Below are 25,663 nucleotides of genomic sequence, written 5' to 3'. Positions count from 1 at the left end.
TGTCTCCTAGGCAGGGTAAACCCTTGAGGGGAGCCTTTAAGCCAAGTTTACAGCTGACTATGGCTGCTCTGCACCTCAGCCAAGCCAAGGGTGTGCCCCACAGAGGCCTTGGTTCAGAGATGAAGGAAGGATGTTCCTCCTGGCTACTACTGCTGCTTCTGGATGGAGCAGGGCAGGGAAAGCCAGGGGGCCTGGAGCCCTGGGCAGGTGCTCGTGGTTCGGGAGGGGAGGCAGTGGGGACTGGAACATATGGCAGTAGCTAGAAAGAATATATCTGAGTGGTGTGAAATATTTCCAATGAAACACCAAACCACCCGCTCCACGAAGGCCTTCGGGTTTCTTTAGGAACTGGAAGATGGGCCCAGTTCCCTGAAAAACTCATGACTTCCTGCAGATCCTTCACTGATACCAGGCCCGTTCCCTAGTGGAAAGCAGCTGATTTCCAAACAAACATGGGTGCATTCTGAGCAAAGGGGGCTCTGACATGGTGAAGATTACATCTTCTCAACATGAAAAACAGCCGTCTCCTGGAATTGCCTGGAAAAGCAAAACTGAGGGGTCCAACATGTCTAGAATAAGGCAGTGGGAAACGTCCAGGCAAAATGATTCAGAGACACCATCCTCAGGTTTTCCCCAACTCATGTTCTCTCTTTCGCTCTCCCACGCACAGAGCCAGATTCTCTGCTCCATTATGGCCCCTTCGCACTACTCCGATGGCAAATTTGCAGCTGGCTTACGTGGCTACCCAGGGATTCCCCCAAAGTACTCAGCATTCCCAGAGGGGTGGAGCTGACCTAGCTGTCTTTCCATCATACGCCTGCCATCCCCCAGCTCATCCTCCAGTGTTTTCCAGGACTAGGGGAACTTAAAGGTGGTGTCACATCACCTCTGCCCAACCCTCATCTTCCTGGTCCTGAGCACAGCAGAGCTTGGCTGGATTGAAGACGCACACACAGGCATGTGCGATGGGACGTGAGAGTCTTAATTGCTGCAGGTGACACGCACATTGGTTTACCCAATTCTTAGGAGGCATCAGCCGCACAGTCCTCAAGGTTTCATAACAATGGCTTCTGCTTGTATAAATTCCACACTCCAGTGCTGCTGACTGAAAATCCCCACCCTACCCTAGGGCTCAGACTGAAACTCATAAGCTTCCCATTCATTTTCACTTGGACGGCTGCAAGTTCCCACTCCTGCCCTGCCACAGGCAGCCAGCTACGTACACTGTAGCCCAGCATCATGCAAGCCTTCTCCAGCAGCCTGTCCAAAGAACCTCAGTCTTGACTTACAGTACAAATCCTGTCCTTGGCCTTTCCTTCCAAGAGACTGTTATACAGAAATGACTGGAGCAGCAGCTGATATTACCAATTCATTTAATTTGTGACCTATGTCGAAGCAGACCATTGTCAATGTGAAGCGTGGTTAATGCCCTGAAAAATGCCCTGTAAAATTGGCATGGGGAGGGTCTGGATTTATAGTGTTTTACAAGTGAAAAAGATGGCTTTCCTAATTGCCTGGCTCCTGCATCATTACCAGTAACAAAGAGTCTGCTGGCCAAGTTCCGTCCTCCTGGAAATCTGTGCGAGCTCCCCATGCCAGATTCCTTCCTGACGTAAATGCAACAAACTCCTCGTACAGTCAATTCCTGATCAGCACAATGTAACTGTTCCAAAACGTCTGGACTCAAGCATCTCTCTTTGAGACCCTCAAAGACAGCTTAATCCTGGTCCCCTCGCTCATGTGATTAATCACTAATAATACGGCCTCCGAGCTCTTAGCTAGTGCTTTTCATCAGTCGATCTCAAAGCGCTTCACAAAGGAGACAAGCATCATTACCCTCATTTTACAGACGGGGAAATGGCACTGTCTGCTTTGTGTGGGGAGCGGGATCTGGCGCCGAGGACGTTTCTACAGGATGGCAATGTTTTAGGGGCAGTGTAATTGTGTACTGTATCCTCTCATGCCCCTTCAGCGTATGGCACGGCAGCTTCCGGGAACTTGTAGCTCTGAGACCCTCCCTAACATCAACGTGAGCTGCTCAGCACAGCTCCCGAACAGCAAGCTGAAAACGCTCCCCCTCTTTAGAGTGTTTCAAAGCTTATGAGAAGTCCCAACTGTCTAAGTTCCTTCTAAGCTGCACGGCCCTACAGCAGGCTATAAAGGGCCACACAGGTCAGGAGAAGTGCCTCATCCCCCCTCTCCCCTGGAGCTGCCCCTGCAGGTAGAGGTGCCTCTCCCCAGCCCCAGGGTGCTGCGGTGAGAGAGGGCTGGGGGAGTCCTCACTCCCTACCACAGCCCCATGGCAGCCTACACCCCAAACTCCTTATCCCTGGCCCCACCCCAGAGCCTGCACCCCCAGCCAGAGCCCTCACCCTCCCACAACCCAACCCTCTGCCCCAGCCCTGAGCCCCCTCCCCACTCTGAACCCCTTAGCCCCACCCCTGCCACACATCACCTCCATATTGGTGCACATAACATTCTGCACATGGACGTAAAAAATTAGAGGGAACACTGCCAACTGTCTCTATAAATTGGGTCCACTGCATGAGTGGGCTCGTAAACGGGCTTTCAGCACGCACGGTCTGTGCAGTCTGTACGCTCTTTTGGGCATGGACTAACAGGCTTTGGATCAGATAACCCACTTAGTACATGCTGGGCACTATATAAATAAGGCTGCTACTACGACTAATTAACATCCCAGCCACCTTCAGAGCCTGGAAGACACTGGAGCAGTGAGGTTTAGAAAACTGAGATGATCCTTTCTTGTTGGGAGAGGGAGCAAGCGCGCGAGACAGAGCGAGCGAGAGCAAGCGCGCGTCTATGAGAAAAAGAGAGATCGTGCATGCACGCACGTGTGTTTGAGACAGACAGGAGAGTTTAATCTCTGCACATAATCTGGTATGTTCTAAAGCAAAAGAGCTTTAGCTCTTTTTTCTCTTCCCACTCTTGCAAGCCCTGCCATGCAGGGGGCACCGCCCCTCGCAGACATTTGTGTTTTTAAATGTAGCACTACCAGAAGCCCTGAACCTAAGGGAAATTGGTTACATTCTGGTGTCAGGGCACTACAAACTGACAGCAGCTACCAATATGGGTTCATCAATAAATAAACGCACTGTCAGCAAAGTCAAGAACAGCAGGGCTGAAGCAGCTGATGGGAAGGAGGTTCTCGATGGGTAGGTGGACACAGCACCCTGCTTCTTTGGAGCCATTCAGTGAAGTGTACCACGAATAGATTGAGTGGGGAGAGCAGCTTAAATAAGCAGCTAACCTCACTAGATGGAATGAAGGAGACAATCTAAATTTCCTCGTTCACTGACTGAAAACAAAATGTGCGCTGCACAAGAAACCTCCCCATCTCAGGAGGGTGGCGAAATAAAAGCTTTAAAAGAGGTTCTCAAAAGACCATGGCTGCGTGATGACCTGGCACAGAACACATGCCAACAGCGTAGGCAAAGGGAATACAGAACAGCAAGCAAACCTGGCTGGCTGACACACAGGGGCTGGGGTAGCTAACCCGAGGGGCAGTGCTTTACCTTACCCAGAAGGGCCCTGGGGGCTTATCGCTGGGATCAGAGTAAGGAGACACTGTGGATGCCAGGGGAGGAATAACTAGTGCAGGAAGCGACAGGGTGCCAGTGTGGAAAAGCAGCACAAATGCATCTTCACAGAGAAAGCCTCAATTGTCCAGCCAGCCAACCGCACAGCCCACCCCATCCAGAGCGGTGTGTCTGTGGGCTGCTCAATGTCAAATGTTCCTTTGTGGATTCTAGAGTGCAGCTTTTTCTGAGGCGTGAAACACTGTAGAGGAATGAGCCCAGTGGCAGGCCAAAGCAGTGTGGGAGCAGGAGTCTGGCAAACAGGCAGTATCCGAGTGTTTCTTTTGCATGCTGCATTTGGCCCGGGACTTTGGTCTGGGCCTTGCAAAGAGTTAACTCTCCTAACAGATTTGGAGCTGTGCTGAATATCCCTAACAGAAAACATGCTAAGGCTGGTGCATAACACTGTGGGTGTGAACGGGAGGCACTGTTTTGATAAACAGCACTAAAACGAGTCCCATGTAAGACAGAAATGCTTGTTACTGATCCAAGCAAAGGAATTGCTTCTGATCCCAGAAGTATAAATGCAGAAGCAGCATTAGGTAGAAGAACGAGCCAGTTCTCTGCTAAGCAGTGCCATCTGGGCTACCCATATGTACGAGTAACAGCCTTGGTCAGTCCACAGCTGAAAACTGCCCAGGAAAAGGTTCTGGAGTAGTGTGACCAAAAACAAGGAGATTGAAAAGCAGGATGCAAAAATGTTACAAATGAATGCTGAGGGCACATCCTCATGATGTGGGACTCGTTGCAGATAAGCTCTGGGATCTTTAGCATGGAGGCTAAGCACATGGAGATGAATGCAACTGGCTCGAGTGTCCTTGTGCCTGATGAAAACAGATGGTCTTTAATGGAAGAGAAACCGTTGGCTCAAAGACGACCTTGTTTACTGGCATCAGTGATGTAAAGCAAGGGTATAAAATCTCATGCAGCCTGCTTCTCAGCAAACATGATCTTCAGTGCTTACACAGACGGACACCAGATCTTTTATTATTAATTTGTACTACGGTTTGGCTGAGAGGTGCCAATCACGATTGGGCCCCTACTGTGAGGAAGGGCAAGCCTATGTTTAGGAACTGGCCTGAGATCAGATTCAAATCTCTGCTTCCACAGACCATCCATGAGACCTTGGGTGAGTCCCTGCAGGAGCATCTCTATGTGGAGCTAGAAGTGTAGTTACCAGCTTGCTAGCTGCGATCAAGCCAGTGCGCCAAAAAGAGCCGTGCAACTGCTGAGGAACAAGCAGTGCGATGATCCCACCCAGGACCATAGGAACTTAGCCCATCCCTCTGCCCGCAGCGTGGGGACACTGGTGTTCTCAGCACATCGGCTCGGTCAAAGGTAGACCACCTAGCCAAGCTGGGAACACCACATCCAGCTCTGCAAGTAGCTGTACTCTCAGCTCATCTGGGACTCAGTTCCCCCTCTGCAAGCAGGGATAACAGTGCTGCCCTGCCTTGTGGGGTGGAGCGTGGGATAAATGTATCAAAGCTTGGACACTACAGAGATGGGCGTCATACAAGTACCTGAGATCGGGTGTGCGAGATACTGTAAATATACCAGGAAAGAGAGAGACCCACCCTGAAAGAGCTTACGGTCTAAATGGACCATAGACACAAAGGGCTCAAAGGAAAACAAAGGCCCAGAGAGAGATGAATTGACTTGCCTAAGGCCACACGGCTGCTCAGTGGCAGAGTTAGGATGGGCATTGAAGACAGGTGTCTTCACAGTTCTCATGCCCGATCCGCTGGCACCTCCATGTTGATGGTTAGTGGGGCCTGACATCTTTGTCCCAACAGATTATTTTATGTGTTGGGCAGACACTTGTCTAGCAAGCTGGGTAGCCATTGAGGCTAGCTTTAACTCTGCTTGAATTGTGGAAAGAAGAATGCAGAGGGCTGAGGATCTGGCTCTAAAATGCAGCACTTCTTGTGGACACTCACTTGCCTAACAAAGCAGACAAGCACTACCAGAAATCAGCATGGGAGAAATCAGTTACAATACTATAGTGGGGCAGCTGCCCCACTCCTGCAGAACGGGATAAAAGCAGCTCCGGAGACGCCTAGGGCTGGGAAGAAGAGTGAAAGCAGCTGAGGGAGTGGCTGACCACAGGTGTGGCCAGCCCAATCAGGGCCCAGCTGACCCTGATAAAAGGGCTATGGGCTAGAAGCTGGAGGAGTCTCACTCTAGCCCTGGAGTGGGAAGGGCTAGCTGCTTGGGAGCAAGGTACCTGAAGCAGAGCAGTGCTGGGGAAGGGCAAAGGGAGCTGGGGAACTCCAGCCTGGTAAACCCCCAGGCTGCAGGCCTTGCTAAAGGCCAGGAAAGGTACTGGGGTGGCAGAGGGGCAGCCCAAAGATAGGCAAAGGCAGCAGGTCCTAACCCCTTGCCAATGATGAGTGGCCATTACACTGCAGTCAGTCCCAGTGAGCAGGGGCTAGATGATGTCTGGCAGTAGCCACTGAGGCAAGGTGGGTTTAGAGGGTTGGGGGTTCTTTGGGAGGGGAGACCCAGGGTGTGGGGGCACTGCCAGGGGGCAGCACCCCAAGGTAAAGGGGCACCGGGGTCCAGAAGGGACATGGGAGCCAGTGGCAGGTGAGACACCAGCCTGTAGAGGGCGCTCCACATGCTGGAAAAGAGCTAATTACCAGGACAACCAGCAGGAGGTGCTGCACTGGTGAGTCCTCGCCTCACTACAAATACTATTAACTGGAACTTCCATCTTACTGATCAGTTTAAAAGAGTAAGACGCAGCTGTGCTCCCCCCTCAACGAGACATACAGCTCAATTTAAAATGAATCCATGTAAAACTAGGCCCCAAACAGCTTCCAAATTGTTCAAACTATGAAGATGGCTTGCTTTAGATGTGCTGTTCCCCAGTCTCATTGACACCAACAATTAAGGTTTGGTTTGGGCTTCCAAAACTTGCCTTCAGTACTATATACCACACAAACACAACAAAGGGTAAGATTTTAACTACTGTAGAGTTTTACTTGGCCCCCAGCTGATCTCCTTGAGGGGATATACCCAAAGGCAGTTATAAATACACCGTGATGGGAGAACACCCCATTTCATGCCGTAACTTGAATTGCTGTAAAAAAGAGCTGTCTGGAGCACTTCATAAAACTGTTAAAAATGCCAAACATCCCCTTGCTTCTCAGCCTCACTGCAGATACTAAACAGCAACGTGATCCCAAGACCTCAGAGCCAGACATTTACACTTGAAACTTGCAATCTCCAACTCACATCTGCAAACCACGTCAGCGGGTGTGCAGCCTACGGCAGACACAGCACTCAGAGTGCAGGCCTGCTCTCGGGAGTGACTCCATTAAAAGGGCACTGCGTGGCTCCATGCTCATTGGCTCAATAAATAAAGATCATCAGGACTCGGGGGAGAGGAGCTGATCCCAAATGCAAGCCTAGGACAGGAGGCACCGTTTCAGGAACGCTTGTTAAAACCTGCTCTCTTGGGTGCTATTTTTACAGAGCTGCTTTTCAGGACAGCACTGTATTTTAAAATGTCTAGGGGTGCAGTTATCCGTCTTCTTCGTCCATACAGCTGGTGTACAGCAGCAACTACAGTTCCACCTGAAGCTGATCGAGCCAAACGGCTACACTGGGAGCAGCAGAATTTATTGCAGTGATGCCTCCTTCATATTTACACATTGGGCAGTAGGTAGTGATATGTTCAATGGTCTGTCGTGGGGAACCACACTCGCACGCCGCGGAGTCCTTGATTTTCCATTTGTGCATTAGATATCCGCATCTACCATGGTTGGTTTGAACTCGGTTCAGAGCTGACCAAGATGACCGTGGAAGGTCAAACCCAGGAACTCTCTGTGTTTGATCTGGCACAAGGTGCTTATTTTTTTAAGTCTTGTTGAGCCCAATCTGCTTTCCAAGCCTCCTTCTGATCATAGCCCAATTGCATGAGGCTAAACGAATGTTCCCAGAAAGGCTTGCGAGACTTAAGACATTGTTGTCAAGGTCTTGGTGAATACGAAGACCTGGATTGGCTGAGCTTCATGGAATGTGGCAACAGTTTGGCGTATCGGCGGGGAAGCAATGTTACACAGAACGGGTATCCATGGTGTTGGAGTCGACTTAAGGGTTCCTGTGATGCAACGCATCACTGTATTCAGCTGGGTATCCACAAGTTGTGTGTAGCTGCATCTGCTCCACACCGGCGCACAGTATTCAGCTACTGAATATACAAGTGTTATTACAGATGTTCGCAACACTGATGCTGATGCACCCCAGGTTGTACCTGCTAGTTTCTGGATTACGTTGGCTCTCGTTTTTATCTTTGCAGCTACCTTTTCAAGATGATCATGGAAGGACAGGGTGCGGTCGAGTTTCACTCCGAGATATGTTGGAGTATAATTATGTTGCATATTTTTACCACAGAAAGCTACTTTCAGTGTGTTTTTGGCACTCTTATTATCAAGATGAAATGCGCTTACTATTGTTTTTCCAGGGTTTGGTTTTGAGCCTCCATTTCTGGAAATATTGCTCCATATTTTGGAGGTCCTCAGTTAATGCTTTCTCAATGTCATGGAGGTTTGATGCTTGGATTGTCATGGCAAGATCATCTGCACATGCAGTCATTGGTTAGAGCTATTTACATACACTGCATCAAATCCAGGCTCTGGTGAACATCCCAGTGAAGCAGACATGGTGTTTGTCAGCTTGCCGATCATGTGGGATTTCTTCTGTTGTTGCAGCTAATATAATCCTTCCTGCTTTGAAGAATTTAGTTTGCGCCCAGCAGGTGGACCTGCCCTTCTTCTTCTGACAGGAAAAATTATCCAAGTTCGCTCTAGTGTCAATGTCTTTGGGAACACCAGGGCCAAGGAAAGGGCACTCTACTGCTTGTCCTGATGTTGGTGTAAAACAAGTGGAGTAGCTGGAATCAGCATGAGAACTGAATTTAGCTTTGTGAGCGGAGTGAAGGAAAGAAGAAAGGGGGAAGTTTTCATTGCAGGCCTTCTGGGAAGCAGTGAACAAACATAATATCATCCCAAATATAGTTCAAAATCTGAGCACACTTCTCGTCAGTTCTGGCTACTTCTGAAACAAAGAATCTACTGGACATCAGGGAACAAATTCAGGCTCAGCGTAACTTCACTGAAATCAATGGCTTTACACTAGGGATGAATTTGGCCCACAGATTTTATAATGGGAAGATGCGAATTTTCCAAAGAGGAAATCCCAAAGCTATTTTGAGTAGCTAAGGGAGGGACAGCTCAGTGGTTTGAGCATTGGCCTGCTAAACCCAGGGTGGTTGTGAGTTCAATCCTTGAGAGGGCCACTTAGGGATCTGGGGCAAAAATTGGGGATTGGTCCTGCATTGAGCAGGGGGTTGGACTAGAAGACCCCCTGAGGTCCCTTCCAACCCTGATATTCTATGATTCTATGATAACATCTTATCATTGGGAACTCCCCATGGAGGAAAACCCTAGCTCAGGACACATTGCTTGAGTAAAGTGCTAGGAATGAAATGGGAACATTTTCAGGGAATTCAGGGTTTCCTTCGATGGACACCTGTCCTCTGCCATTAGTACTTCCCACAGAATGGTGATTCTTTTGGTGTGAGCCTGTCTTGTCATTGGGGAGCTCGCTCAGAGGCTGTTTCTCCTTCAAATTAACCTTCCTGGGGCAAGGACTCAGCAGAACTGGGTTCAGTCCTACTCTCCTGGGGGACCTGGGGCAAATCATTCCATCTCTTTGTGCCTCAGTTACTCCTCTGTGAAATGGGGATAACCACTAAAATGCTTCTCTACACTACAGGGTGTGGTGAGGAGAAGTTCATTAAAGCCTGTGAGGTGCCAAATACCATGGTGATGGGCACCAACGAAAAGCTGCCCTCAAGTTACGCATGCGCCTCGAAGGGCAGAATTTGGCTCTGTGTTTAATAAACAATTTTAATAAAGCTGTACAGTGTCACCAATGCATCAAGCAACAGTACAGAGGAGAACAATAGCCAAGTTCCCCTGCTGAAACATGATCTCACCGAGTAAACATGTTGTTTGGAATAAGGCTTTAACAAAAGTTATCCTTCTGCCAGGGAGAAAACACCACCCATGTCGCTGTGAGGATACACGTCTGCTTTATCCGCTACAAAAATCCCAGGGCTCTCAAGCTTGTCACAAAGCCACAGGGCCATGTCTTGAACTAAAATCCCATTCTGCACTGAGGCACCAGCATTCCAAGCTCAAGACAGGATTTCGCAGAGTCACAGACTGTAAGGCCCAACCATGGCGGTCATCTGGTCTGACCTTCTGAATAACACAGGCAGACAAGCTCATTGCTGCAACATGCCTGTCACTTCTGGCTGCGCTAGAGCAGGGCTTTTACACATCCCTGGGAAAGCTGTTTTTATGATTAATCACCTTCACTGTTGAAAATCTGCACCTCATTTATTTCTATTTCTAATGCTGTCAATATCAAAGAGGCATTTTAGGCACCTCTGACATCAACCAGCAGCCACATACCCCATATTCCAGAGATGGTAACCAGCAGCTTAAACGACACTAACATAGTCCTGCCCGACAGCGCCCCACTCTGATGTATCTGGCTAATGCAAGGGCTGGTAGTGGAAGGACTACTCAGCCCCCAGACAGATGCTTCCCATCCCTTTTCCCCTCCCCTCTCTAGAGAAAAGCAAATCTCCCCTCAATCTGCTGGATATTGGTGGCATTACAATGGACACGCATTTAATAAGCAAGGGCTACATTGGGCCATTTCAGCACAACCCATTGTAGGTGCAACTAAAGCAAATATATTGATTCCTGGACATAAAACCAAACAGCTCTACTTCTTAGCCTGTAAGCTGGTTGGGGCAGGGGCTCGCTTTGGTTATGCATGCAGAACACCTACCACAATGGGGCCTAGAACCCTGATTAGGGTCTCTAGGAAGTACCACCAAAACAACAACAGAGGCCAACGCTGAGCTGAGTACAGGCCCTCTCTGTCTCCTCCCCTTATATATGGTCTGCAGTCCAGAGACTGACTAGTATCAATATATTCTGAATCTCCAACTGTGAGCTACTGGAAAGGGGGGATCATTCCAGATACAGCATGTGAAATTGACAAACTGAACAATGGTCTGTGGGCATCCTCTGTTGTGTCCCTTCCACCTTTCTCTGTGGTGCAAACTGCAGGCTTGCAAATTCCAAACTGATGTTCGACTTATTCTGAGGGGTAAAGCAAGGCAGTTCCAAGAACAGAGGAGTGTTAGACCTGAGGAACAAGAAGCAGTAAGAGTGGATGCATTTGGTCTTGCCCCTCTGGTTGTCCACTAACATTTCTAGTGCTCATGGCCCCTAGAATTTCATGGATTGGGGGACTCAGAAAAGGAGGGTAAGTGGCTTGTCAAAAGCTGCACGGTATAGGAGCCAGGACCGGTATGTTGGAGCCCCTAGAGCCCTGTGCTGTACTCAGACAACCAAACCAGGCCTTTCTCCAAGTTATGCCAATGTACAGAGAGGAGGCTGAATGCCAGAATCTTCACATACAATCTATTGGCCGTGCTCTTTTACTGACGAGACCGTGGCATTAGGCATATGAATCTTCCCACAGAATGAACCAGCATGACTCAGTGGGGCTTACTAAGGGACCTACCTCACTACATCTATTTCTTTGGGTCCTAACCCTGCAACTGGATCCATATACGCAGTCCCTTATCCCTGCATGAATTCTCATGAAAATCAATGCGGTGCCACCCGGGCACATGGGTTCACCAGTACAAGTCTGACTCCAGGATCGGGGCTGTCATACGTAAATATTAAAGCAATCTGCGCAAAGAGGAACCTAAATAATTTCTGTTACTTACAATTGGCTGTAGTTGAGCGCCCGGTAGCATGAACTGCATCTGTTGTGCAAACATGGCTGCTGCTGTCTTTTGCTGGATCAGATTGTTGCGTCCATTTATTTCGAGCTGTGTTTTTAAGTGCGGGGGAGGGTGAAGATATTTGCAGTTCTCTCGAGTACACCGGCCCTAAAAAATAATGAAGCAGTATTTCAGTGAACTTAACCCTCAGAGTACTGGGAGAAAATCAATTATTGATGTGTTTGGAGAACTGTAACAAAACTACCAGCTAAGTGGGGCATTCTTCTAAGCTATTTTGCTCTTTTTTAAAACCATCTGTCATATTTTTATATGACTGTATCAGTTATGTGAAAAACAAACAATTCTACAATTGCTATACCATTATAGGGATTGCATCAAATTAAACTTCAGCCTAAAATACAGGTTTGCTAAACACACCAAGAGCATTCTTCACAACCTAATACAAATAGAAACATTTATGAACTAACAATAAAAACAACAGCAACAATAACCCTTTTCTCATTTTTCTGTGGCTCTGTGAACCCAAACACTAGAGCACTGGGCTGCTATATAACAACTGAAAGCGAAACCCACTAGTATAAAAAAGTGAAACTGACCCCACCAGTCCCTGTAGAGATCTGAGTGAAATGTAAAAGTTAAAAACACACCTATGGTGAAAAGTACATTTCTTTTCAAAATTCTTTCAGTTTGAATCATTTCAGGGTATTTGGTACCACAGGAAATGGCAGAAAACAGCCATGGTTCCGTTTAAACTATTTATTAAAAACAGTAATACAATTGCCTTGCCATTAACTGCCTGGTTTTTCTTTTCACACAACCACAGGAAAAGGAAATGACTCCTGAACAGTGCAAGCTTAGTGCTCTCAGGTCATTTAATATCAATTGAGATGATCATGTCGGCTTCCAAAAGGCAGCTATAAAATGTCACAACCAACAGCCCGAGCACACTGCACTAACTACCTATTTTCTGGTGCGTACAGAAAATTAGTAACAAATTTGGTGATACTGAAAAAAAAATTCTTCCAAAAATATAAAAATAACTCCTCTAAAAAGATCTGTTTAATTTATTCCCTCCTGTGTTACTGTTTCCTTTCTCTTTCTGGGAAAAAAAAAAAAAAAGTGTATGCATCTCAGTACAGAGATGGTCAGTTGTTGCGGCAGGGCCTGCTGTTTTTGTTCTCTGTTTGTACAGCACCTGGCGCAACAGGGTCATGGCAAATAGTAGTAGTAGTAGTCATGTCAAATAATTACAACAGCAGCAATGAAAACATCATCAGCATTATTCATAAAAGAACAATTCGCTAGAACAGCCATCCTGGGATTTAGATATCCGCTTCAGGAGCCTATGTTTGAAGCAGAATCCTCAGCTTTAAGAAAAACCACAGGGCTACTCATCCAAGTCATGCTCCCTGAGTGTTTGCAGGGTCAAGCTCCAAATGACTGCAAAACATCAATCGCACAATGAGATCCACACACGCAGACCCAGGTGGACACACGGTCCAGCCTTGCCGATCCCATTGCAGCATTGGGATCGTGCCTGCTTTCGGGCTGGTTTTTCCCTCTGCTAATCCCAGGGGCTATGTTTAGAGTTTTTTAAAACTTAACTTTGCCAGTCGACTGGCGCATAGCAAGGTCTGCTAGTCTAGTTTTCATTGTTTAGTACTCACATCACATAGCCAATAGGTTAGTCTAAGAGAAGTGTTTCCCCCTTAATAGGGTACACACTTACCATTCCAATAGAACAAGGTAAAAAACTTAGGATAACCCAGGACCCCAAATCCAGGCCCTTTTAGAACCTAATGGCCCACATCCATAGGGAAGCCCATGCTCTGCTAAGCAAATCTGTGGAGGTGAGGGCAAAGGAAGCTTAGAGCCACATATGTGGCTCAGAGCTGCTCTACCTTACAAATCAGCAGTAACAGCTTCCCAGGGGTCGTTCCATAGGTCAGGGATCACTTGTGTACAGTGTTTTGGCAACACCCCTTGCATGCCCCTACGCTGAGGGGATGCTTAGAGGCGGGCTGCAGAGCTGACTTTGCCAGCTTTCCACCAGCTGGGAATTCCCTATCCTAGGTGCCTTGCTCTGGGGACTATACATGTGCAATGAACTCGCCTTGTGTATACTAGAATTCAAGGCTTTACAGAGTATTTTATTCTATCAGGAAAAGAAGGAGACAGAGAATCAGTATTTCATTTGAAAACTCATTGGCTTTGTTTCCCTGGCAAAATGGATTCTAGCTGTAGCAACACCTCCTGCTCTGTGTGAAAGAGAGACATCAGGAACACAGACCTATGAATATTGAATCAGCTGACTGGGAAGCCTACAAAGCACTTGTGAGCTCTGATAAATACAAAACAAGCATTTTAAAAAAACAGCACAAATCTGGGGCCTGCCTGAGAGGCCAGCACCGCTCCGATCTAGCGGATCGTTGAACAGGGCCCAGAGCCAACCAATCTTCCCGCACCACGGCAGGCTCACAGCAGCGCCACTAGCTTCACAGATCCCACAGCCTCGGAGGTGGCTCCGTGTTCTAAGTCTGGCTAGCAGCCGCAGACTGGTAAATTCCGACATCCCAGCAGAAATATCCCTTCTTCTAGCACCAGGCTTGATCACCACAGGTAGCAAATTCGACCTAATTTTGTAGTGTAGACATACTCTGGGGCATGCTGCAGCAGGACTTCTCATGGCTGCTGCAGCGTGGGGACAGGTACATCCCCAGCACCAGCCCGGGGTTAACGCTTTCCTTCTTTCCTCCCCTGAGAACTCCAGTCTGGAGGTCGTTTAGGGAGGGGGGGGGGAAAAAGGGACCCTGTGGATCCTAGATATAGTTCTACTGCTCCCCTTAAGAAATATAGGCTGGGAGGCAGCTGCTTGCCTCCAGATCCCGAGTGAGCAGGCAGGAAAGGAGGCAGCTCCACGGAGAGGAGGCAGGACTTGGACTGTACCTTGGAGCTGGGCAGAAATGCACAGGCCTTTTCTTATCTGCTTTGAGATGACGGAAGGGTTAAACCATGGGTCTTGGTTCCATGATATTATTTTGAGCTGACTATTAAATGCAAGGAACTCTGGGTCCAGTTCCCTCTCTCCTGTAAAAAACAGTGGGACGGGAAAACAACTCCAAAATGTCAGAAGACTGCCCTCGCTGAGTGAAAGCACGTGCTCCCCTCATCCTGGGGAGCAGCTTGCTGGCTTTTTAGAGCAGAGTGAAAGCTTGAGCCCTGCCACGTGGAGGACATAACTCGCCCTCCCCAGGCACCTGGTGCAGTCCTCAAGGATACCAGTGCAGCAAGTGTAAAATGGCACCATCCCCATTTTGAAAATACTCTTACAGGCACTGGTCCCTACAGCTGCCCAAGGAGCAGGGCAATAAAGAATAGGGCTCAGGGCCTGGATAGTCTCTGCTAGTTTGTCCTGTTGATCGTTCATGCCTTCCTGTTCCCCTTGCCCATACATGGATGGAAAAGCAAAAGGAGGAGCACAGCCCAGAGCAGGGTAGCTCCTCTTTAGGAAGGCTCCTCTAGACACAGTACTGGAGTCAGGCTGCCAAGCCACACTGCTCACCCCTGTATATCTCCCCAACACGCTCTCCCTAGATATCTCTGTAGCCCTCAGCACCAGAGAATCAGAGAGTCTCTGGTGGGCAGAATCCCACTAGCTCTAAGCCACATCTTCCTCATCACATGGGACCAGCCAGGCACATGTCATCAGCCCCAATGTGGCTTGAAGCCTCTGCTGCAATTTCTCCCCCTGAGCTATGTTGAGTGCTCCTCGGCTGTGGTTCAGGATCTGGGCCTCTATTTGCACAAACTGCACATAGTTATAAGCCAGCCAGCCAGCCATTCTATTAGAAGCTAATATTTTCAAGGGTTTATACATCAGCCTTCAAAATTCCTTCCAGCTGAAACTTGGCATGCACGCTTTTGGACTGGGAAACATTAATTTCTACCAAATTTGGAATAAATCTGCGTGGATGTTTTTATATTACAGGAATGGAGGGTAAAAAAAGAGCTACTGGGTCTGTAAACAATATTTATGGCATATTTTATAAATTGAAAATGGCGCTGTTATTTAAACTGAAATTTTGCAGATCATCGATTCATCAGGTAGACCAACCCTGGGTACGTCGGAAGTATCTTTGTGAAAGTAGGAGCTATTCATACAGAACAGGCGGTGCTCATAAATGTTCAGTATTCTGTTCCCACAACTTATACGGTAGGCCCTGATCCTGCAACTGGATCTGTGCGGGTAGAAACACGTGTCCATGCAGATCCTGCTTGGTTTCAGTGGGTCTCCATGCATGTGCAAGGGTCCATCCAGGCAGATTTGATTGCAGGATTAGGGCCTCCAAGTACACTTGAAAAGAATCCAACATGACTGACAGTCTAATTCAAAACTACTCCCGCATACGAGCTCCAAGCGGAACTTGCCTCAAATCCCTCATCATAATAATCATGTCATCATAAGTGACTAAAACTCCCAATGAGAGAGATTTCAGAAGCTCAGTAACACCATGACAGGGTTATTTGCCTTTGTCATGCATCAGACATTGGGTGGTCTAGAAATGGACACTGGATTTTAGGGATCAATGGTCTAACCTAATACCACCAAACCTATGTTCACATTTTTTAATGTCCCTAATTATTAGATATTTTTCCTGAAAATACTTTTCAGAAGGTGCTTAGGCTCTGCAGAAACATATCCTGCATGGTTAGAAATTCTCTACAATCCCGCACTGCCATGCTTTCAGCTCACTGTATAGCACATGGCGATAACCCACAAATAAGCAAACACTTATGGCCAACCTCAGCCTTGCTGGAAGGTGGTGAAACTGCATGTGGCCCTTTATTATCAAAGCATTCCATGAACACTACACAATTAATCCCCACAACTTACCAGTTAGGTGAATGTCATTATCCCAATTTTGTAGGTGGGGAAACTGAGGCAACAGGGCAGGGTTAGTTTCTGCCCACCCAGTGACCCAATGACCTAGCTGGCTTTATGCCTCTCTGCCAGCACAAATCAGGGAAAGCTAACTCACCCTGGTGCCTGCAAATCCCTTAGCACAGGGTAGCACAGAGCTGGCACGATAATTCCACACCTCTTGGCACCAGCACAGAAGACTTGTGGAGTGACACAGAGGTGAGGCAGGAGCACCTGTGCAGTGTGCCTATTGGACAAATCAGCATAACTCAGAGCAGCCCTGGGGTTGCTCCAGTTTACACCTGGGAGTGGCCTGGTCCCTGGCTGGCTTGGGAACCCAGGGAATCACAAAGGTGGCATACAGCCAGCTTTCCCCCAGTGGGCCCATATCTCCCAACCACCAGGTTAGCACTGGACTGGACTGGCTCTCCCGAGGCAGCTCTGGCCCAGGCTCAGAAGGTGGCAGCACAAGAAATAGGCAGCATGTCGGGATATGCTATTTTTAGTGCAGCACAGAGAAGTTTACTGAAAAGCTTTCAGACCTGACTGTCCCTTGGCAAAAAGGAAACCACACCGCACCCAGGGCTCGTTCCTCCTCTCCCCACCTGCAGCATGCTAGGAAATCAGCTGCTATGCTCGGTGCATTGATCCTGGTGCTGCATGCTGCCCCCTGAGTGGCAGCTGCATCCACTGTAGTTTCATTAAAATGGTTTGTTTCCTACCTTTCCTAGCCATGCAGGTATTGATTCTAGTGGAACACGCACCCTCCTTCCCCGTCCCAGGGCAGCACCTGAGCCAGGAAACCACCAGCCAGCCACAGAATCTGATGCTGGCCTTAAAAACAAGCTAAATGCAACAAGGTTTTCCAGCTCCTCACAAAATGGAGGCAGCCTCTGAAGGCAGGTATCTGCCAGCTGTGGCTGCTGGCTCAGGCTGCAGAAGGTGCAGGAGAGGCACACAGCCAGCACTCTCCAAGGCTGTTCAAGCGGGTATTAAAACCAAATAATTAACAAGCATTTGCAAAAGCGATCCGCTCTTCCTTTTCCCACACCATCTCCCCCTTCCAATCGGCTCTTGCCTCGCAGTTGGTTTTGCGCTGCCAGCTGAAGTTGTGCTCTGGTGGCACAGACTGGCATCTGATGCTGGCTAACACGGATGCCGGACAGAGAATCCCGCGCTCTGGTTAATATAGCCAGCGGTTTCTCGGATAGGAGGTAGAAGGGGATCTTTACCTCCAACGGAAAACCCACATAACACATGCCTGTTTGTAACTTCAGGGGTGGCACGCCATCGTTTGCATCCCAGATTGAAAGCACTCAAATCCAAACAGACCGGGCATCTGTACCAGACGATAGGTTTGTAAGCAGAACCAGCAAAAACATTCTGCAGGAATTCTTTTCGCCTTGGCTACAAAAAAGAGGCTAAGGGTCCCATCCTTCGGCAACTCTAACATTTGCACCAAAACTCCATGCAGTTTGTTTCCATTCTAATTGCTTTAATTCTGCATGTGTGTGGTTTTCAGGTTTTAATGAGAACATTGCATGGATGGCTCAGCTATCACTTGTTGATCACGCAAGAGTCTACACACTTGCTAATTGTATTGCAGCATTGCTGAGAGGCCCCAGGTTGCTGCATGCTGCACAAACACGAAATGATAGTCCCCTCCTCAGAGGTCTTACACTTGGTTCATGACAAGATACAAGAGGTGAAGGAGACAAACAAGGTAGGGAAGTTTCTATGTTTTGCATGTAACTGCGTGCCCAAACCAGCTTGCCTGCAGGACAGCGTTTCCCTGCATGAAGCAGTTTTTCCTATGGATTTCCACAGAGAATGAAGTCACATGCCTCGAAAAGCTGCAGAAATACTGGTGCTGATTCACCACTGCCATTTACCGCAAAGCCAGCAGCGTCCTTACACAATTACAGTCTGAGTCTGTGAGTGCTACAGTCCCTTTATGCACACTGAGCATTACAATGGTGATAGTCAAACCACAGCCATCTCCCTCACTGCCACAAGACACACCTCCAACTTCTGCAATCGACATCACACACAGACAGCAACTGTGAAAAATCGGGACAGGGTGGGGGGTAATAGGCACCTATATAAGACAAAGCCCCAAATATTGGGACTGTCCCCTATAAAATCGGAACATCTGGTCACCTAATCACACACCATGCAATGTTATACCGAAAACAAAACAGGATTTAGTGGCTGAATCAGCCTAATCTTTAATGAGCATTATGCACCACAGATATGCATTCACTTCGCCAAGCTACCACACGTTCCAGTGCAAAGACAGACTGTGCAACTCTAACCTGCAGTCTAATGAAATGTTCCTTATGCTATTACCTTTGAATTTGTGAACAGTACACAGTAAAACCTTGCGAGTTCCCTCAAACATCGTCACCAATCCACACGATCAGATCATCTTTGGATCTTATGTGGCCCTCATCATCGCAGTACTGAGGCTCTTTGCTGCATTTATCCTCACAACACTTCTGTGAGGCAGGGCAGTGTTATCTCCTCTGTACAGATGAGAAACTGAGGCACGGCAAGGCTAAGAGACTTGCCAAAGGTCAGACAGGGACTTGAGATGGAGTCGATCTGGGTACAATACGTACCTTTCATACAGTCCACTGAATGATGTTAGAACATGAATCTTTGCTGTACTACAGACAGTGTCTGACAAGGGAAAACGTATGCTATTTTCTATTTCTAGAGGGTGACCGAGGTTAAAGTGAGGAATATCAAATTGGATTACTAGGTATTTGGAGATTTCAAAGTACTGTATATGGCGTAAAATGCTACAGAGGTAATTTGGCAAATATTGGGCAAAGACGACCCAGAGACTGAGTAACGTGAATCCTAAGGGGGACTGAGTAACGTGAATCCTAAGGGGGACTGAGTATGGATGCTATGCAAAAATGCTGCCCATGAAAATATAGCTTGCTAAAAATAACACGTCTGGTTATGCTTAAAGTGGTATGTCATCAAAAGCACATACCAGATGGATTTTGCAATAACTGGGCGAATGGCAGTTTGAAGCTTTTACTTCTTCAAACTTCCCATCTCATGGCTCCAAAGCAACTTTTCTATGAAGTTAAGAAGACCGATCAGAAGGAAACTTACAAACACTACAAGTGCATTTTCAAAGAGCCCTCAGTGTTGGCCTAACTCTGCTCTGGCAGAAGTGAATCGGCGGACTCCGACTGAATGGAAACAGAGTTAGACCAACATTGAGCCCTTCTGAAATTCCCAGCCCTACATTGCTCTAAATACTGTTCCCAAAAAGATGGTAAAATGTATCATTGAATATTTCCTACAGCTAGCTGTGGATTTAGTTCAGTTAAAAAAAAAAAAGTCCTACTGATTCTGGTTGGCTGTCCTGCTTTGAGCAGGGGGTTGGACTAGATGACTTCCTGAGGTCTCTTCCAACCCTAGTATTCTATGATCTATGACTTTTTTACTGAATTGCACCTTTAATTTTTAGTTGTGCTCTTTCAGATTCAGAAGCAAGGTGCTGATGAAAGCACAAAGGTGCTTAGATCAGTTGTGCTAGGCCCTTCATTTACTGACAAAAAGAACATCAGATAATGTTTTCACACACACCCCACCCACCCTGCAGAAAGCGAAATGCAGGGTCACTTCCTGAGTTGAGCTGGAAGGGGCATCTCCTGCAAAACAGCTGTATGAAACGGCTCACTGTAGCTGTGCAGACTTCAATGGCAAAACCTGACTGTATGGCACATACTGACACGGAAATTCAGCCCACATCCATCTAAAGGGTTTTGGACCCTGTGGACTGAATGTCCTGGCTTCACCAGGTGCTGGGCTTTGAGCAAGTCTGGATTTCATGCTGAGTAAAAGCGAGTAAACTTTGCCATGGCGCATGGGTTAAGATGGAAGCAAGTGACACTCAGCAGTTATGACAGAGTTGTACTTTGAGTTATTTCTAATTGGAAGCACCCCCCACCCCGAGCTTTGCAGTGAATATGTGTAAGGCAGCGAGAAAACCCACAAACAAAAAGAAAAATCTTTGCACCAAATGTTCTGAACTGCTGCATTTTGCAGAGTTCTATTACTCAGACTGGTTTTCCTCCACATGCAGCTATGAGGCAGAGTTCTAAGCGTCTGACTGAGAGGTTAACGATGAAGCAATTGAAGGGATTTTAGTTCAAGTGTATTCCATCTTCAGTTCTCCCCAGGCCTTGGAAAACCAGATCAGGGAAATAAAATCATCTCGGTCTAGTGATGCTTTTTACCACATTCAATAAGGTAGAACAATACAAGAGGAAAGTGACTCAAACGCAAAACTCCTTGGCTCTAGCATATTCTTTAGCCTCCCTTTTTCACCTTGGTGTGTTCCAAACTTGGGTATTTGTGCTTCAAAGGGATATGAAAGGAGCAGTGGAAATAAAATGTGTAATTTTTGCAGATGTATCTGAACACAGTACTAAAGCTGGCAACAACCAGTGAGAGACTATTTAGATACCATCAAAGAGCCCAAGAGACCTAAAACCGACTATCCACTCTCAGTCTTTCCCCTGTTCAGTCTTATGTATTACATAGCAAATCTGCACGATTTATATAAACTGAGCCCTTAAGAATAATGAGATTATAACTAATTTGCTGTGTGAGTTTACATCTTTAACTCACTGGAGAGACTGATGGCATTCCACGTTGTAGACTATGAGACAGGTCCCTGCCATCAGTTTGTGATTTAAAAGACAAAAGTGGAATACAAGGAAAGATGCAAACTGATTCTTGTTCACCACTGCGCTTTATTACGCAGATTAGGTTTTGCATTATACAGAGTGATTGTTATTTTTCACAGAGAGTCTAATGTTGCAGCCATTACTCAAAGGGCTAGTCCCACTGACTTCAGCACAGTCACTGCACATTTACAGTGGCGCAACTGAAAGGGGGTTTGGCCCTCTGATTTCAATGAGGCTGTGGGATCAGGGACATATGTATGAACTGACACCACATAAACATCATTTCCCTTTCCTATCCAACAGTACTAAAAAGAAACAGAGAAAAGCCTTTGCACAGCTAAACAATGTCACAAGAAAACTGCTTCTTTACTGACTGCATAACGTTACTGCATTAGATTGGAATCAAGGAGCATCGACAGTCAGCCATTAGACACTTAGAACTAGGGCCCCTCAGGTGAACTGTGTGAACAAAACCATTTTGCATCTGCTGTTCTTTTTGTACAGTATGTGTAAAATGTAAAAACCCTACTGAGTCAGATGGTTTCTCAGGACACAGATGCACTCTGCTGCGATGTAAACATGATTACCTTCTACTTCTTTAAAAAGTCTTAAGCCTTCAGTATACCTCAAAATATTTGTCATGTCTGTGAGATAAGCACTGTGGTGAAACTCACTGCAGAGGAAAGAAGGTGAATAACACAATCTGGTTTTAATGCTACTCTCTGTTTTGAAACCAAGTGATGTATTTATGCCACCATCCTTTTCCAGTACCCTCTTTTTTACAGTTGAGAGTTATGCAAAGCTGTTAGTTAACAGCTTCAGAAACGATGAACTCTTTAGACTAGTTTTGTTCAGTGAAGCACCGACTGCTTATTACCATGTGGCATAAGCATACAGAGAATACCATCTCCCATACCCAATGTTTTCTGTAACCGAAGGTCACATGCATTTACTGTATGCTAGCAGTAATGCAGACTCTAAATAGCCACAAGGAAGAGAGCAAATTGCAAAGCAATAAGGAGTAGGGAATCAGGAAAGTTGAGAGTTTTTTGGAATGAAGTTTACTTCTGCACACAGCAATTTTCCCTTGAAACTCTCCAGGAACTCACAGTTAGGTATTTAGCTGTGCCCCCGAGTAGCCCCCACCAATATTGAGAATTTTCTCCCACAATGTTTGTTATTCTGGAGAGTTTTTACAAATTCAGAACAGTTATTTGCTAAGGGGAAGCCCCACAGTGCCTTTAGTACATTTTTATGACTGACAACTCTTTCTAGCTCTATTCTGAGCCAACCCTCCCTTTAGAGCATTGGTATAGTCTGTTATATTCAGTGAAAAACATGGATTGATTTTAACCTATTTAGGTTATGCAATATGTTTGCTCACTCCAGCCAATGCATAGTGTTCATCTGACCCTGGAAATATATTTGGACAGCGTTGGATATTTTTGGGGGGTAAACTTTAGAGCCAAAGACCTGAAAAACATGTTTGTTATCAGAGAGATTATTTCCATTCCCTTGCAATGAGCAGCAAGACTATTTCCATGAAGGAGGGGAATAAAATGTTGACCAAAATCTTTTTTTAAATAACCACCATTACATTCTGCTCATGTGGGGTTTTGTGGTACATGTCAATATTTAAAATAATTCTGAACTGAGGGTACAATGTATCCACAGGAACTGATATGAATAAACTATACTACAAGCTTGGAGCTATTTTATTGATCATTTTTTTTTCTTTCTTTAAAGTACTACACAATTACACTCCTGGCTTCTGGGATGCTGAAAACACAGCAAAAATATATTTCATTAATACTAAATCACATACTGGTTTTTTTCAAAGCAAATACCTTTATCGAACATTCCTTACTGCAACATTGCTGTAGTTACTGATCAATAATAATTACGCAAGGAAGTATTAGCATCCTGTTAAGAGGGCAAAGGTAAGGCATGTTCAGCCTCATGGGCACCAAAACGTACTGAGAGGAGGACAGGAAGCATACGAAATTTTGTAGTGCTAATATTCCTAAGGCTGAGTGTTTCTGTGGGTGGACATTAGCAATCTTACCAGCAAAGCACAGAGATCAGTTTTACCTGGGCAAAGGAAATACTGGCATTTAAATGGATTTTCTTTCTGTCATAATAATGAAATTATGAAAATACACCGTTCTCCCGAGCAGTATTGCACTATCTTGTCTACATAAAAGCTTCAGATATCTTCCATCCACCTTTGGTCTCCTTCACTATCCTCCCTCTAAACTGCTATTCCCCAGGCTGGCTCTTGAAAATACCAAATATAGTTTCTCTTGTCCCTTAAACCACTTTTTCATTGCAAATCCCATAATCCAATTCCACAACTTTCACTGGCTGATTGAATCTCTGTCAAGGTCAGATGGGAAGTTGATGCTTCTAACCACCTTCCACTGCCTACTGTCTCTGCTGACTATTACAGCTGAAGCAGGCAACTACTGTAGAGCGAACCGAGCAAAGTACATTAAAGCCCAGGAGAATAAATGTTAAAACATGACGTTCATGAATACAAATAGAGCGCACGTACAGCATAAGGCTGTCTTGCTCCGTGGACTCAGACTTGCTCCACAGAAGCCTGTGTGAGCCAAATGCATGGCTGGTGTAACTCCACTGACTTTAACAGCATTACACGAGAGAGGGACTTGACCCTGGAAGTTTTGCCACAAAGGGTCAGGGTCTCAGGCTTTTTGCTCTCATCTGTATTGACCGTTTCAGTGAATTTTTGCTCTTTGGGACAATGCTCTGTGAAAATGATGGCCTCACTGCACAACTGCTCCCACGTACACATGTGCCCTTCCGTTAGTCACACAGAAAGCCCCACACCAATGGGAACAACATTAAGGATCTAGCTGAGGCTGACAAATGTGTAGAACCCACCGCTACGCTCTACACAACACCAAGCCGTGGGAGGATCACGCGCAGAAGACTGTGGCCTTGCTAGATGATACTGCAGCTAAATTATGGGAACCCACGAAATGGGAATTGAGAATGGTCACTCACGCCAGGAAGAAAGGACAATCTCTTTCACTAGAGCTCGTTTTACTATGTAAAAATCTTGAACAAAAAATTGTTTCACTGAAAAATTCCATGAAAATTTTTGAGTTTTTTCACAAAAGCTGAGAAATAAAACAAAACAGGGGTTCTGGTTTTTGAAAACCAAAAATTTTTAATTTTCAGTGTTTTCCTCCCCTTCTCTCCTGAGAGAAGAGGAACAGGGAAACACAAAACCCATAATTTAAAAGAAATCATCAATAAAATGCTAAATTTCAATAAAAAACATTTTTCTGTGAAAATTTCAGTTGAAAACCCATTTTTCATTAAAAAAGTGTATTGATGACAAATGTTTGACCAGATCTGGGGAAAGCAATGCTTATGTGTCTATATTCTTATTAAATTCCAAAGGAAAACTAAACTGCTATTTAAACAAAAATGAAGTTGTATTTTATTTAGACTTTGGCAAAAAAACAACCCACCATCTGAGAATTAGCCCAATTTTTGTTTGTGTTGCTGCTTAGCTCAGAAATCAACAGCTTAATGGACATAAACAGTTTCCTATTTAAGGGGGAAAAAAACAATTCCATCTGGGTTGACAACTTACATGGAGAATTTTCTGTCTGAATAAATAATGATTTGCATTTTCAGTACATTGTGTGCTTCATCCTTACATCCAAAAGGAATTCAGTAAGGTGCATAAACATCAGCCAGTTTTATAGAAGAGGAAACTGAGGCACTGTGGAAGAAAATGATGTGACCAAGCTCTCACACACTTAGGAGTGTTATGCTCACCATACACAAACAGCGAAGTTAGATAACAGAAAAAGACTATTATACATGCTGGATGTGAAGCAGGATTTGGGGGTGGATGCTGACAGCTCCCGACCCCCAGGTAAGAACCTCATAACCCACTGAGGAGTCCTGAACCCCAGTGTGAGAACCCCTGCAACCCACACCTTCCATGGCCTCTTATACACTGATATCCATTACCTTTCTAGCACTCTCACTGCTCTCCTCTGCTGACTTGGTCATTGGTTCCTTCCACTCTCAATCCCTCCGTCCCTCTCACACCAAACAGTCCATTCTTCTAGCCTCCAGGGATATTTTGCTCCAGCACCCGGTTCCTCCGCCACTAATTGCTTCTGAGGAAAGTCCTGGGACACCACTGATTTGCCAGGTGTTCTCCCTCCTGCTCCAGCTTCGCCATACCCCTCAGCAAACAGTGCGGTGTCTCCGGTGTCTCCTGCCTCAGTGACTCCCAGGCTCATAGCACCAGCTGCTTATTTTCTGCCTTTGACTCTGGCAGGCCCAAACTGGAAGGACTATTAAAGCGGACGCTTGTTTTACCCAGTCTCATTCTGCGTCTGCCCATGTTTGGTTTTCAAAGCAACCTCTCAGCTAAGCACAATCAGACTTGATGGTTCCTCACACCAGAGACACTAACTAAACCATGCTCCCGACACCCTCTGGGACAAGCCACCATGTGAGCTGGCGGCCATTTCAGTTCTCAGAAATTACATCAAGCAGAGTTTCAGCATTGCCGGCAGAACCAGTGCACAGTCTG

General features: G+C 46.3%; 1 protein-coding gene across 8 annotated transcripts in view; it reads right to left on the bottom strand.

Annotated features, from left to right (window-relative positions):
* Positions 1 to 25,663, bottom strand: part of MBNL3 (muscleblind like splicing regulator 3) — a 122,806-nt gene that overhangs the window by 32,997 nt on the left and 64,146 nt on the right. For all 8 annotated transcript variants that reach the window (XR_012160639.1, XM_073358508.1, XM_073358510.1 and 5 more), the window contains one exon: positions 11,425 to 11,589. Coding sequence is in view for 7 of the 8 variants with exons in the window: in XM_073358508.1 (XP_073214609.1) it covers positions 11,425 to 11,589 (165 nt within the window). In the remaining variant the exon portion in view is untranslated. The remainder of the gene's footprint in view (positions 1 to 11,424; positions 11,590 to 25,663) is intronic.

This window comes from Lepidochelys kempii, chromosome 9 (genome assembly GCF_965140265.1).
Source record: "Lepidochelys kempii isolate rLepKem1 chromosome 9, rLepKem1.hap2, whole genome shotgun sequence".
NCBI classification, from domain to species: domain Eukaryota; kingdom Metazoa; phylum Chordata; order Testudines; family Cheloniidae; genus Lepidochelys; species Lepidochelys kempii.
The sequence above is the reverse complement of the archived record's forward strand: the minus strand, read 5'-3'. Positions and strand labels throughout refer to the sequence as shown.